Consider the following 14705-nt stretch of genomic DNA (forward strand, 5'->3'; position numbering starts at 1 on the left):
ATAACAGGACCATTTAGAATGACCGATTAACCTACTAACTGTTATGTCTTTGGACTACAGGAGCAATCCGAGTACCTGGAGGAAACCCATGCAGTCACAGGGAGAATGTTGAAACTCCTTACAGACAGAGCTGGAATTGAACTCCAAACCTCCGAACTCCTCTGAGCGCCATGAGCTGTAATAATGACTATGCTACTGTGGCTACTGTAATAGTGACTATGCTACTGTGGCACCTCAGATAAAGTGTTATGAAGTTTTATGAACTGATGGCCTGAAGACTGTCTGGGCCTCAATGCTATTGGTTCTGTCTTTAGACTTTAGTGCAAGCCTTCATGGAACAGGAAGAATCACTTTGTACGTACCCATAAAGAGATAATTTTACACAATTATCTTCTACACTGAGAGACGGCCTACAACTTTCATTCCTGATCCCATTGTTCTTAAACGACCTTGAGGGAATTTTCAGTTAATATGTATAATCCTGTCATTACAACACAGAAGTATATATTAAGCAGACAGTAATATTTATGAAAGAAATGCACAATAAATAATAATACATCCCTTAAAACATCTACACACTAAGGAGGGCCTACCACACCTATCAGACTACCAATTAAACGCAACTATGTCTCTCCCTTTTCAGTGTTAAAGAGTTCAAAATACTTCTTTTCAGATAAGCTTTGTACAACAGGGCTTTTCATCTTTCTAAATTACTGTTATTATATCTCTCTTTGTCTTCCATCTATTCTATATTGATATCTTCTCAGTATTCTCTCAGTTAGAATCTAATTGAATTCCTGAATATCAATTGCCCATCCAGCTGTTCTCCACTCAGAATACTGGGATTCTTCCTAAACAAACGTTGCCATATTATTGCAAGTTCTTGATTTTAAGGAGCATTTGGGTCCAAAGGATAGTGTAATTTGATAATATGCAAAACATATATGTTTGAGAAGTGAAGGAACATTATGAACAGAATATATACCAACCCTGATCCAAAATGGAGACCCATTTGAAGAAAAGATGGGCCCAGAGAAGGAAGCCTAAATCAGAGTACAGCAGGAAATTTGAATTCCAGGGCATCAACTAATCTATTTTAATCATGTTCCAATCCAGATTCCAAGGGAATAGTGAGGAGGTCAATGCCAAAGACCTAATGATACATTTCCAACACACAGGAAGTGGAAGGGAAAGAGTTCTGACGGGAATGGCTGGAAGTGCAGATTTAGAGGTTGGGAAGGGAAGAGTTCCAAGGCTATCTTTTGTATCCCAAAGGTATTCTACTGCTTCTGGGTCACAAAATTCCCTCCTTGAAATATTTTCTATCATGTTTACCTGGCAATGATCCACCAGATTTCAAAAGTGACTCCGTCACGAGACATGAGAGTAAAAATTGCATTAGACTCTTGTCTTAATGCTGAAGGGTAGTAGATACAAAGTATCCACTGGCTCACTCGCAGAATAGGCTGTATGAAGTCAAAGCCAGCTAACGTTTTCCATCACTTACCATCAGAAGTGTGCTGTAGAACTAAGCTTTCCAGTCTCAGCCACTCTGTGTTTAATCTCTTCATCAGCTTGTATGCATTTACTGGATGGCCCAGATATCCTTCCGGGTCAGAGGTCGAAGTGTGTGTCAGTTCTTCCAACTTTTCAGCCCAGCTGCAGATGTAGTGGGAAGTGCCATTATTAAGAATGGGAAATAGTAAAATCAGTATTGTTGCATCCTATAAATAATCACATTTATATATACATTTACTATACATCTATACATTTTATATATTTTAAACATTTCAGTAACATGTTTTCATATTTTTACATACAAGATACAGCAGGGCAGGGCTTCCTGTATCTCTGTGTTTTGGAAGAGCTATTCCTCCCAATCGCTGTGGAAAGAATTGGGGGCAGCTCCATGGCATGGCCAGTGGATGGCTGCTTCACAGCTGCAATAATCTGGATTTATCCCTGACTTTCAGTGTGGTCCACGTGGAGTTTGCACTGTGACCTCCCCCCCACCCCACCACCCCAGGTCTCATTCCAGCTCCCAAACACAGTAGGTTGGTGGTTCAATTGGTCACTGTAAGTTGCTTCTAGCATGTAGACGGGTGATAAATCTAGAGGACAGGGAGGAGGTTGATGGGGATAACTACAGGGCAAATTAGTGGGGTGAATGAGGTTGCTCAATGGATCAAAAATGAAAGCGATATATTTCATGAATAGCAAGAAATGTTGATTTTATTTATAAAGGATAACAAGCTGGTTAGTGTGTGCTTGGCAGAGTGAAAGAGAAAATGAGGGAACGAAAGGCTCTCCTCTCAGGACATTATGCCAACAGCTGAAACAGAGGAGAGCAAATCAGCTTTATTAAAGATTAAAGACCAGCTTTATTCATCACCTGTACATTGAAACATGCGGTGAAATGCATTGTTTTGCATCAATGACCACCACAGTCCGAAGATAATGCTGGGGCAGCCCACAAGTGTTGACATGCTCTGGCATGTCCACAACTCATTAACCTAAAACTGTATAACTTTGGAATGTGTGTTGTAATCAGATCACCCGGAGGAAACCCACACAGTCATGGGGAGACCATGTAAACTCCTTACAAGACAGTGACGAGAATCATCATTGCGAGAGATGTAACGCAGTTGTGCTGTCTGCTACGCTACCATGCTGCCCATTGCTTGGTGCAGGGGGAAGCTTCGTATACATTACTTAGGCAATGTGTTTTTCTCATTTGTAGAATATAAGTTACAGATTCAACAGAGTGACCCCTGTGTGACACTATACTCCAGAGGCCTGCTGTGATTTTGGCCTCTATCTTTCACTCCACTGGATGTGTATAATTGCAATTGGTCCGAAAAAGGGACAACTCAAGTAAGTTATATGATAGTAAGTAATTGCATTATCATTACATCTACTGAACTAGAGATGACAGACATTATCAATGTGTACCTTTTAATTGTTGATAACTTGGCCTCTTCTGCAGTGATATATTCTTTCAGAGATTTGACCAGGTCTTTTTCCAAGTAAATCAAATCCGTCATTTGACCTTAAGAGAAAAGGTATTTACTTTTTGTAGAAAATATAGGCAGTTCATGGACATTTGCTGCACAATTTTTATACTCTTGGCTGTGGACCATCAACAAAAACCTTAAATGGTGGGTGTCAAGGTTTGTTGCAACTGAAAGGTTGAATCTCTGTATTAGAAACATTTTTGATTCCTTTTGTCTGCACAACTTGGAACTGATTTTGAAGAATGTGTTTCTTCATGTAGAACAGTCAGGGAACTGTAAATTGATCACAACGAGTGGTGACCACATAGTTAATATTGCATCCGGTGCCAAACAATTTAGGTATTTTGAAATACGGCAGAATATCGGTACCTCGGTTGACTGTGCACTGATGATGGTCTCGTGATTGGAGCCGAAACATCTGCAAACATTTTGCCAAGCATGACGATCAACAAAATTTCCATATTAGGTACTGCTTGCCTTAAAAAGGTTAGTAAAGGTCAAATGACCCCCGAGGTGAAAGTGTAAATTCGCTAGCAGAATCAGGATCAATATCACTGACATATGTCAATCAGGATCACTGTCAATGACATATGTCAGTCAGGATCAATATCACTGACATAGGTCAAACAGGATCATTATCAGTGACATATGTCAATCAGGATCAATATCACTGACGTATGTACCGTGCAATACACAAAAATACCATAAATTACAATAATCAGAATCAGGTTTAATTCCACCAGCATTTGTCATGAAATTTGTTAACTTAGTGGCAGCAGTACAATGCAATACATGATAATATAGAAAAATAAATAAATAACACTAAATGTATAAATGTATATTAAATAGTTAATTTAAAATAGTGCAAAAACTGAAATAATAAAAAAAAGTGAGGTGAGGAAATATACTAAAAAAATTAAGTTAGATAATTAGTGCAAAAAGAAAGCAAAAACAGTGAGGTAGTGTTCACGGTTTGATTCTTTGTCTGTTCAGAAATCTGATGCTGGAGGGGAAGAAGCAGTTCTTAAAACACCGAGAGTGTGCCTTCTGTACCTCCTCACTGATGGTGATAAAAAGAGTGAATGTTCTGGGTGATGGGGGGCAGGGGTATAATGAGAAATGCTGCCCTTTTGAGGCATTGACTTTTGAAGGTGTCCTTGATGCTGGGGAGGGTAGTGCCCATGATAGAGCTGGCTGACTTTACAAACCTCTGCAGTTTTCTCCGATCCTGTGCAAAGTTCTCTCCATGCTAAATGGTTATGCAACCAGTTAGAATACTCTCAACAGTGTCTCTGTAGAAATATATGAGCAAGTCCATCACGTTGCTTAAGGGAGTGAAACCAAACCTCTAGGGCTCAGTTTCCACCTGGGGTGCAATTTAGACTGGTTTCCACTGAAACTCACTTGCACCCCACCCTTCGCACAATCAGTCATGAACCAGGATTACTGGGGAGTACAATGTGCTTTCTCTTTATAAACCACCTGTGTGCAGTCTGGAGGGGTGACCCCATGTTTCCTGCTGCCAGCTTCTTTCACTTTTCCATCCTAACTTGACTTATGTCTATGGCCTCCTGCACTGTCATAAGGAAACCCTACCAGAGTTTGAAGACCAGCACCTCATCTTCTGACTGGGAGCAATGCAGCTTTCTGACCCACTATTAAATCATACAATTCCAGGTAACGCTGCCCGTTTTAAAATCAGAATTGGCCGGTAATACATTTATCTATAATACTGGCTCAGTTTTTTTCTCTCCATTAATACAGCCTGATCTGCTGGACAATTCCTTCAGCTCTGCAATTCACAACTTTTACATTCCTTTGGTATTCTCTCCCCTGTTCCTTCCTTATTTTGGCTCATCTTCCTTCCCTCATTTATCTATAGCACATACCTACCTACAGTGATTCTGGCCACAGCTAATAACGCTACCCCCCCGGTTCCATTCTTTACACTGTTCAACTTAAAACTAACTTGGTTTCCCGCTTCTACAATTCTGGCAAAATGTCTTTGACACAAAGCATTTACTTGACTTCTTTTTCCACAGATGCCGTCTGACATTCCAAGTGGCTCGGACTTTTCAATGATTTTATCTTTCACAAATATACAATCCTGGCACCTGGATTTACTCAAATGACAATAGGTTTCAATAGAAAATGAGCAACACATACACAATGCTGGAGAAGGTCAGTCAGTCAAGCAGCATCTATGGCAGAAATAAACAAATGACTTTTGAAGCTGAGACACTTCATCAGGGCTGAAATTGACATAAAAAAGTGTAGAGAAACCTTTCTCCATTACAATAAAAAGCAAACATAACTTTTAAAGAAAAGCTGAGTGACACTAATATTTACAGTACTGTTGAAGTTTCAGGCACATGTATATAGCTAGTGTGCTTAAAATGCTTGCACAGTACTGTATTTATCAAATGTTTACCAATATTAACAAAATCTTAAGACTCAAAGGATACAAAAGTTTTTTTTTACAGATATATAAAGTATAAAAGAGAGGCAAGAGTAGATATTGGACCGCTGGAGCGGTAGTAACAGGAGACAAGGAAATGGCAAATGAACTAAATAAGTATTTTGCATGTCTTCACTGCAGAAGGCACTAGCAGTATGCTGGCAGTCTGAGAGTGTCAAGTGTCAAGGGGCAGAAGTGAGTGAAATTGTCATTACTAGGGAAAAGGTGCTTAAAAACAGAAAGGTCTGAAAGTAGATAAGTCACGTGGACCAGATGGCCTACACACCAGGGTTCTGAAGGAGGTGGCAGGAGAGATTGTGAAGACATGAGTAATGAGTCAGTGGTATTACAGGAAAGAAGCCAGCATGGAAAGAGCATGCTGATAGTGCGTTGCGTTCCGCTGAAGGGTTTCAGTCCAAAACATCGACTGTACTCTTTTCCTTCGATGCTGCCTGGCTTGCTGAGTTCTTCCAGCATTTTTAAGTGTGTGTTACTTGGATTTCCAGCAACTGCAGATTTTCTCTTGCTTGTGATTGGATACAGCATTGGTTGATAGGCAGGAGTGGGAATAAAGGGAGCCTTTTCTGGTTGGCTGCCGGTCACTAGTGGTGTTCCACAGGGGTCTGTGCTGGGACCACTTCTTTTTACATTATATATCTATGATTTGAATGAGGGAATCGATAGCTTTGTGGTCACACTTACAGAAAATATAAAGATAGGCGGAGGGGGGAGGGGCAGATAGTGTTGAGGAAGAAGAGAGCCTACAGAAAGACTTAAACAGATTAGGAATTTGGGTAAAGAAGTGGCAGATAGATTACAGTGTTGGGAAGCGTATGGTTATGCACTTTGGTAGAATAAATAATATAGTAGACTATTATCTAAATGGTGAGATTATTTCAAAGACGTGTTGGCTGCTAGATTAATTGGATACTGTAAATGATCTCTTGTGCAGCTGGGTGCTCGGAGATTCAGGGTGGAGTAGATGAGCAGGTGAGGGAGATTAAATGGGGGATGGGAACAGAAGGGTCAGCATGGGTTCAATGGATTGAATGGCATCTTACTATGTTGTAAGAAATTATGAATATGCTCCACAAGATGCAGCACTTCCTCCTCAAGTTTTAGAAAAATTGTTCAGGAGCTGCAGATATAGAATGGGCCATTTCTTCAAGTGATGCTTAACGAGTATTCCCCATCAATCCAATTTCAGTCCCTCTGTGGTCTATATGTCATTTGCTACGAGCACTTCTCTCATCACATAGCATCCTTCATGTAGGAATGAGTTACACTGCTCAGTTAGCAAGAATCCTCATTCATATGCAGGCCAGGTATCCTACTAGAATGAATGTTCCCAATTTCTTTTAGACAAAAGAAAGAAGATTATAGGCCAGTTAGCCTAACCTTAGTGGTTAGGAAAATGTTGGAGTCTCTTATAAAGGATGAAGTTTTGGGGTTCTTGGAGACGAATGATAAAGTAAGTCAAAATCAGTATGGTTTCCATAAAGGGACAAAGCTGCCTGATAAATCTGTTAGACTTCTTTGAAGAAGTAACAAGCAAGATGGACAAAGACGAGGAAGTGGATGTCATTTACTTGGATTTTCAGAAGGCATCTGATGAAGTGCCACACATGAGGCTGCTTAACAAGATAAAATCCTATGGCATTACAGGAAAAATACTGGCATGGATGGAGGAATAGCTGAAAGGCAGGAGGCAGTGAATGGGAATAAGGGGACTTTTTCTGGCTAGTGGTGTTCGTTAGGGGTCAGTATTGGCAGTGCTACTTTTCACATTGTTTGTCAATAATCTAGATAGTGGAATTGACGGCTTTGTGGCAAAATTTGTGGATGATATGAAGATAAATGGAGGGGTAGGAAGTGCTGAGGGGTAGGTATTGGAAGAATGGGCAAAAAAGTAGCAGATGGATTACAGTGTTGGGAAATGTATGATTATGCATTTTGGTAAAAGGAACAATAATGCAGACATTATCTAAATAGGAAAAAATTCAAACATTAGAGGTGCAGAGGGACTTAGGAGTCCTTGTGCAAGACTCCCAGAAGGTTAATTTACAGTTTGCCTGTGGTAAAAAAGGCAAAACCAATATTGGCATTTATTTCCAGGGGAATAGAATATAAAGGCAACAGAATAATGCTGGTGTTTTATAAGAGACTAGTCAGGCTGCACTTGAAGTATTGCCAACATTATTGGGCCCCGCATCTCAGAAAAGGATGTGTTGTCATCGAAGAGAGCCCAGAGGAGGTTCAGAAGGCTGATTCTGGGAATGAAGGGATTAACATATGAGGAGCATTTAGCAGCTTTGGACCTGTACTCGCTAGAATTCAGAAGAATTCTATTTCCTCCCCCCAACCTTTTTTGGACTTCTTCCCTCGTCTTTTTAAGTCCTGATGAAGAATCTTGGCCCAAAACATCAACTGTTTATTATCATCTCCCCCATTAATACAGTCTGACCTGCTGAGCTCCTCCAGCACTTTGTGTGTTGTTTTGGACTTGTAGCAGCTGCAGAATCTCTTATGTTCCTGGTATGTGAGATGCCCAGCACCCAGACACCCTACGACAAAGTCAGAACAAAATGCCTCAAATGGGGGAGGGGAGGCACCCTTGATCATTTTGAATCTGTCGGAAATTTGAAATAAATATGCAACACAGTTTTCAAATCTTTTTCCAATTACCATTAGCTTTGAGACACAATGACCCACCATTTCCTAGGCAACCGGTCTCATTAGAATTTTGGGTAAAAAGAGCTTCAAACCACAAATCTGGATCAGTCAGCATTTAATACATGCCCGATTAAGAATAAAGGACCCAGCTGAAAAGTTACACAGTTGTAGAGCATGGATTTTAATCAAGATTGGAGACCACAGAAATTTTGTTCAGAGGCACATTCCTGATATTAAACTTAGTCAGTTGGCACCACTCCCACTTTTGAAGCTGAATGAGTTCAAGATTTACATCATAAAATAGAACATCTGGCTCGCCACATCTGAACTGACCATGATGCTAACTAATGAATCCCAGCTGCCTGCACATGGTCCTCCATTCTCCACATGTCCGTGTGTCTGTCTAAGTGCCTCTTAAACCTTGCTAGTATATCAACTTCTACAAGACTGCATCTTGTAGCACATTCCAGGCACTCTCCACTCCTTGTGTGGAACAAATTACCTCACAGGTCATTACAAACTTGTCCTCTTAAAGCTTCAACATACGCTCTCTTGTAATGATTGTTACATCCTGGGAACTTGACTATCTACCTTATCTATGCCGCTCGTAATTTTAGATACTTCTATCAGGTCACCCCTTAGCTGCTGGACACTGCATGAGAAACAATTCAAATGTATCCTTTTGAAAGAACTGGACAAATGAGGAGAATGGGCAAAGAAATAGCAGATGGAATACAGTGTTAGAAAATGTATGGTAGAAGAAATAAAAGCATAGACTATTTTCTAAATGGTTAGAACATTCAGAAATCTGAGGTGCAAAATGGGCCTGGGAGTCCTCGTGGAAGATTCCCTAAAGGTTAATTTGTAGGTAGAATGAATGGTGAGGAAGGCAAATGTGATGTTAGCATTCATTTCGAAAGGACTAGAATGTAAAAGCAAGGATGTAATTTTGAGATTTTTTAAGTCACTGCTGAGGCCTCACTTGGAGTATTGTGAGCAGTTTTGGGTCACATCTAATAAAGGAGAGTGTTTAAAGGAGTTTCACATGAATGGTGCTGGGATTGAAAAGCTTATCATATGAGGAGCATTTGATAGCCCTAGGCCTGTATTTGCTGGAGTTTAGAAGAATGAGGGATGTGTCTCATTGAAACCTATCGAATGGTGAAAGGCCTGCATGGAGAGGATGTTTCCTATGGTGGGGAGTCTAAGGCCAGAGGACACAGCCTCAGAATAGAGGAACATCCATTTAGTAGAGATGAGGAGGAATTTCTTTAGCCAGAGAGTGGTGAATCTGTGAGAGTGGAGAATGGGGCTGAGAGGGAAATAGATGATGAAATAGTGGAGTAGACTCGAAGGGCCAAATGTCTAATTCTGCTCCTATATCGTATAGTCTTATGGTACTCAAACTTTATAGTTAATACACTCCAATCTAACCTAATAATCCAGACAAGCACAAAAATCCAGGCCAATGTTCTAGGGCATGATCTGGGGTGTCACACTTGGGAGACACTGCCCATCGGGTGGTGGTAAAAGGGGACAATGCAGGACAATGATTTCACCGGTGTCCTGACTGGTGCATGGAAATGCCCCCAACACCCGCAAAGGAAATAAATAAACAAAGTATTACAACCTGCCAATTCAATTGCAAAACACTGTAATGCATGTGAGAAGTCAATTGTGCTCTACATCCGACGAGACCTTTTCTAAGGATTTCACATCATTAGAAAACCTGTTACCCCTGCGGAGAATTCCATCATTCCCAATATTATGCATCTTTTACAACACTACATTGTAAATTTCTGGGACACGGCAGGAGTCTTTGAAGCAACGTGCAAAATGCTGGAGGAACTCAGCAGGTCAGGCAGCATTTGTGGAGGGAAATGGACGGTCAACATTTTGGGTTGAGACATTCACTGGAAAGTCCCTGTCCAGGACTGGAGAGAAAGGAGAGATAGCCTTTATAAAAAGGGGGCAGGAAGGGGTGGAGCAAGAGCTGGCAGATGATAGGTGGACAGATGAGTGAGATGATAGGCAGTTGGGAAGAGTGGGAATGATGCAAGAAGCTGAGAGGTGATAGGTGGAAGTGAAAAAGGACTAAAACGGAAGGAATCTGATCGCAGAGAACAGTGGACCCCCGTGTTGTCCCAGAAGTGAACATTGTTGGGCACTAAGGAGACAACATAGGTATCATTAATCAATAAAAATAATAGTGACCAGCAAGAAAGTGGAGTGTTGTAACAACTCAGCTAATCCGTTGAACTCTGTGGAAAATAAAAGCTGCCATCCTCACTCCATCTGGTTTTATGTGACCTCAGCCTCAAAGCACTGCATCCAATTCTTAACTGCCCTCTGCAATGTCACAGTCAACTACTCCATTCAAGGGAAAACAGGGACTAGTGTTGAAGACAGGTCCAGTCAGCAATGGCCACATCTTGTGAATGAATTAAAAAATCAGAAAGTAATTTCTTTTTACCCCAGCTGGGGATTTTAATACTTTTAATGGCTATGAAATAATAGCATTGAAAGTTATCTATTTGTTTTTAGTTTCTGTCAGGTAATCATAAATTAAAGGGATTTGGGAAAAAAAAATATAACTGTCTAAATAACAATAATTCTGGCAGTTTCAGCTATGGTTAAGTCTCCAAGAGGATTAGTACTCAGAATCTGAAAGCAATTTAGAATAAGCTTGCATGTCCTCACATTTGTTTTTTGGACTTTTCTTGGCAAACAGCCCCCTGATGAGATTCGGGTCGTCATTTCAGAACTGATGCACTAATTGGGGAAGGAGAGGGTGGGGAGGAGAGAAAAGAAAGAGTTAATCTCCACTTTCTCTGGCACAGCGGGGCAAGATCGATCTATGCATACGGCTAAATCTCACAGCAAAAAGTTGTTTCGGAATTTGCTTTATTGTCGTTTGGGTGTTCCAAGATTATCTTCACAATGCTCACACACACATCCTAAAATTTGCAGAATTTCTTTTGTATATTGGTTATTTGTCAGTCTTCGTGTGTAGTTTTTTCATTAATTCTATCGTATTTCATTCTATTTACTGTGAATGCCTATAAGAAAATGAATCTCAGGGGGTAGTAAATGGTTACACACACACACACACACACACACACACACACACACACACACACACACACACACACACACACACACACACACACACACACACACACACACACACACACACACACACACACACACACTTTACTTTGACCTTTGAACGTCCAGTAGAATTAGTGCCCTGTGTGCACATCTTCCTGCCATTAAATAAATGAATGATGTCCACTTCTGCACGGTTGCATCCCACATTAGGCATCTTGCTAAGATCATTGTCACGATTTTCAGGAGGCTACTTTAACGAACCATTTTACATGGATGCAGCCAGGATTCAAGGGTATGGTTTAGAGGAGCAGGTTGGGCAGGCTAGGACTTCAATCCTTGGAATGTAGAAGATTGCAGGATGAGCTCGCAGAGGTGCATGAAATCATGAGGGGCATAGACAGGATGAACACACGCAGTCTTTTTCCCTTGGGAAAGATAATGAAAAACTAGAGGGCATTGGTTTAGGGTAAGAGGTAAACGTTTTAAAAAGGAACTGAGGGTAAACTTCATCCTGTAGGGTTAATTTGTTCACGGAATGTGCTGCCAGAGAAAGTGATTCAGGGTGGTACAATCACAATGTGCAAAATGCTTTTGGATAAGTACATAGACAGAGTTCAGAAAAAATTCAACTATGGAATATTGAAAGGCCCGGATAGAGTGGATGTGGAGACGATGTTTCCTATCATGGGGGAGTCTAGGACCTGAAGACAGAGTCTCAGAATTCAAAGACATCCCTTTAAATCAGCGATGAGGAGGAATTTCTTTAGCCAGAAGGTGGTAGATCTGTGGAATTCATTACCACACATGGCTGTGGAGGCCAAGTCATTGGATATATTTAAACCAGAGCTTGACAGGTTCTTGATTAGCAAGGGCATCAAAGGTTACGGGGAGAAGACAGGAGAATGGGATTGAGAGAGATAATAAATCAGTTGTGATGATATGGTGGAGCAGACTCAAATGGCCTAATTCTGCTCCAGTGTTTTGTGGTCTTAGGAACTTAAGATATTGGGCAAATTGGACTAACTTGGTAGGCACCACAGTCAGCATGGACATGTTGGGTTGAAGAGCCTGATTCCACACTGTATTACTCTATGACTGTTATCCCTGTGCTTATGATAGGCAGAGGAAATTCATGTCTGTTTAAAGAGATCAATTCAAAATTAATCAAAATTCCCTAAAACTTGCAGAATGTATGTTCAGTTTTTCAAGTACCTAAGCAGAAACTCTGCCCCTCAGAGCCCCTGAAAATAAGGCAAAACACCATTTTTTTCACAATTGTATCTGAACCAAGAGGGGTGGTCAGGTTCTACATTAGAGCTGTGGGCTGCAGTCAGACTAGGCTCAGTTCTTGTCCAGACCTTCTGGGATCTCCAGTGTGCTGCTGTTAGTCAACAGGAACTGGACACCAGAGGACGCAGTTCAGGAATACCAAGCAGGCATTCCAAGTCTTCTTGAAGTGAATGCAAGAGAGTGCAAAGTCTGTGTTTTACCCATAAGCAATGATTGATCACTAACATAAGTAAGCCAATGATGCATTTTTGTTGAAGGTGGGAGGGTGTAATTAATTCATCTCTGGTTTATCTAGTAGAAGTGTCCAGCTATGCTGAAAGTTTGCAAAATGTTGCCAGAATTAATCAGAAATACTAGTATTCCGATAAGTCTTACCTATGGACGTGAAGAATTCTGCTTGCGTTTGCGACACATAGCACCAGCTGATCCAGAGAAGACAGAGAGAGAAGTATCTCATGTTTAAAGAGCGTAGAAGATTCCTAGACAATCAACACACAACATTATTAGGTAATCACTCTTCAGCATGCCAATTATCACCACATCAATAAAATTAACATTTGTTTGGATTAGGTGATGCTTCAAGATTTAAAATTCTGGCAATAAAATGCATCACCTTCCCAAGTCAGAGTCTTTCAAGTTTCATCAAGTAAGCAGTGTCCTGGCCAATATTTAGTGGTTTACCAAAATCCCTAAATCTGACAATTCCCTTGTAGTTATTGACAGCAATGTACAAAACTGCACCAATCCATTTTCAATACACAGTCAGCCCTCCTTATCCGCGAGTTCCGCATGCGTGAATTCAACCAACCGCGAATCGAGAAAACCCGGAAGTGCTCTTCTAGCACTCATTGTTCGAGCATGTACAGACTTTTCTTCATGTCATTATTCCCTAAACAATGCAGTATAACAACTAGTTACATAGCACTTACATTGTATTAGGTAATATAGTAATGTAGAGATGATTTAAACTATACGGGAGGATGTGCATGGGTTATCATGGATCAGGATTGAAAAAAATCATAAGTTCTCTTGCTAAGTAAGTCGGAACAGCTACATCCAGTATTATTTAGCTTCAGTTAGTCAAACATTTGTCTACGAAAATAGTATATATTTTACCTTTCTATGCATATAAAACACTTAAAAAACGTGTATTTCAATAATTAAACGATTGTGTTGCTTAATAATAATTGTAGCTTTCATCGAGGCAGGGCCTTTCTCACTTTATCCTTTAAAATTGCTCCGATCGTTGACCAACTGTAGCCTAAGGCTTTTCCAATGACCGATGGCGTTTCACTTCTTTCCGATCGCTTTATTATTTCCATTTTATTTTCAATCATGATCGGGATTATTTTCGTGAACAGAAACACTGCAGATTCAGAGCTCTGATGGGTCCTAAAGACCACCGCTCTGAGACAGGTTAAATAAGGTCAGGGGATCCGCTGGGCCATAAGATCCGCTGCACTGAAACAGGTTAAATAAAGGACTTGAGCATCTGCGTTTTTTGGTATCTACAAAGGGTTCTGGAACCAATCCCTTGTGGATAAGGAGGGTCGACTGTATTAGAACAGTGACTGCACTTGAAAAGTGCACATGAAACATATTGGGGAGGTTCTGAATCAGAAGTTCACTATACTTTGGCCTCTACTGGGGCAAACTGAAAGATCACTCGGAGATGGTGTTCAAAATACAGGCAATTTATTCAAAAACTGGAGCACACCAAGAGACCAGTCAAAACTGGTCTTTAATTTGGTACAGCAGTTAAATGCTCAGTTGCCAGGATTACCAGTAAAACTACATATTGAAAACATAATGATGGTGACAGGAAGACTTAATTAAGTAGCAGACTAGGGCCTGATACAAAATAAAATCTTCTGTGAATCCAATTTCCTTTCCAAAAATCAGTGCACTCTATAACATAATTAGTGAAGTTCCTGAAACTTAGGTGTCTTTGCAGCTGTATTCTCTACTTTGTCTGCAGTTCTGTTACCACATTAGCACAATCCACATCCCTATTTACCAGTTATAAGTCCCTACTATTCCTTCCCCGACAAAAGTCTCCAAAATCCTTGGCACATTTCCAACCTTGCTGTGGAGTTGGAGCTGAAAATTGGTTTGGAACAGCTTTGGACACACTTCCAGGTGTCCAGATTCTGGGTATC

The 14705-nt window shown here is 40.6% G+C and overlaps 1 protein-coding gene across 10 annotated transcripts in view; it reads right to left on the reverse strand.

Annotated features, from left to right (window-relative positions):
* The window catches only part of LOC140739238 (prolyl 4-hydroxylase subunit alpha-2-like), a 146976-nt gene that overhangs the window by 75778 nt on the left and 56493 nt on the right, over window positions 1-14705 (reverse strand). For 9 of the 10 annotated variants that reach the window (XM_073067348.1, XM_073067346.1, XM_073067347.1 and 6 more), the window contains exons 2-4: window positions 12922-13025; window positions 2953-3049; window positions 1508-1659 (exon numbers count right to left, since the gene is read on the reverse strand). In XM_073067348.1, coding sequence (XP_072923449.1) covers window positions 1508-1659; window positions 2953-3049; window positions 12922-13003 — 331 coding nt within the window. In that variant the 5' untranslated portion in view covers window positions 13004-13025. Of the gene's footprint in view, window positions 1-1507; window positions 1660-2952; window positions 3050-10845; window positions 10918-12921; window positions 13026-14705 lie in introns of all 10 variants that reach the window. The other variant, XM_073067349.1, reaches the window with a different exon arrangement.

The sequence above is a fragment of the Hemitrygon akajei genome, chromosome 15, assembly GCF_048418815.1.
Source record: "Hemitrygon akajei chromosome 15, sHemAka1.3, whole genome shotgun sequence".
NCBI lineage: Eukaryota > Metazoa > Chordata > Chondrichthyes > Myliobatiformes > Dasyatidae > Hemitrygon > Hemitrygon akajei.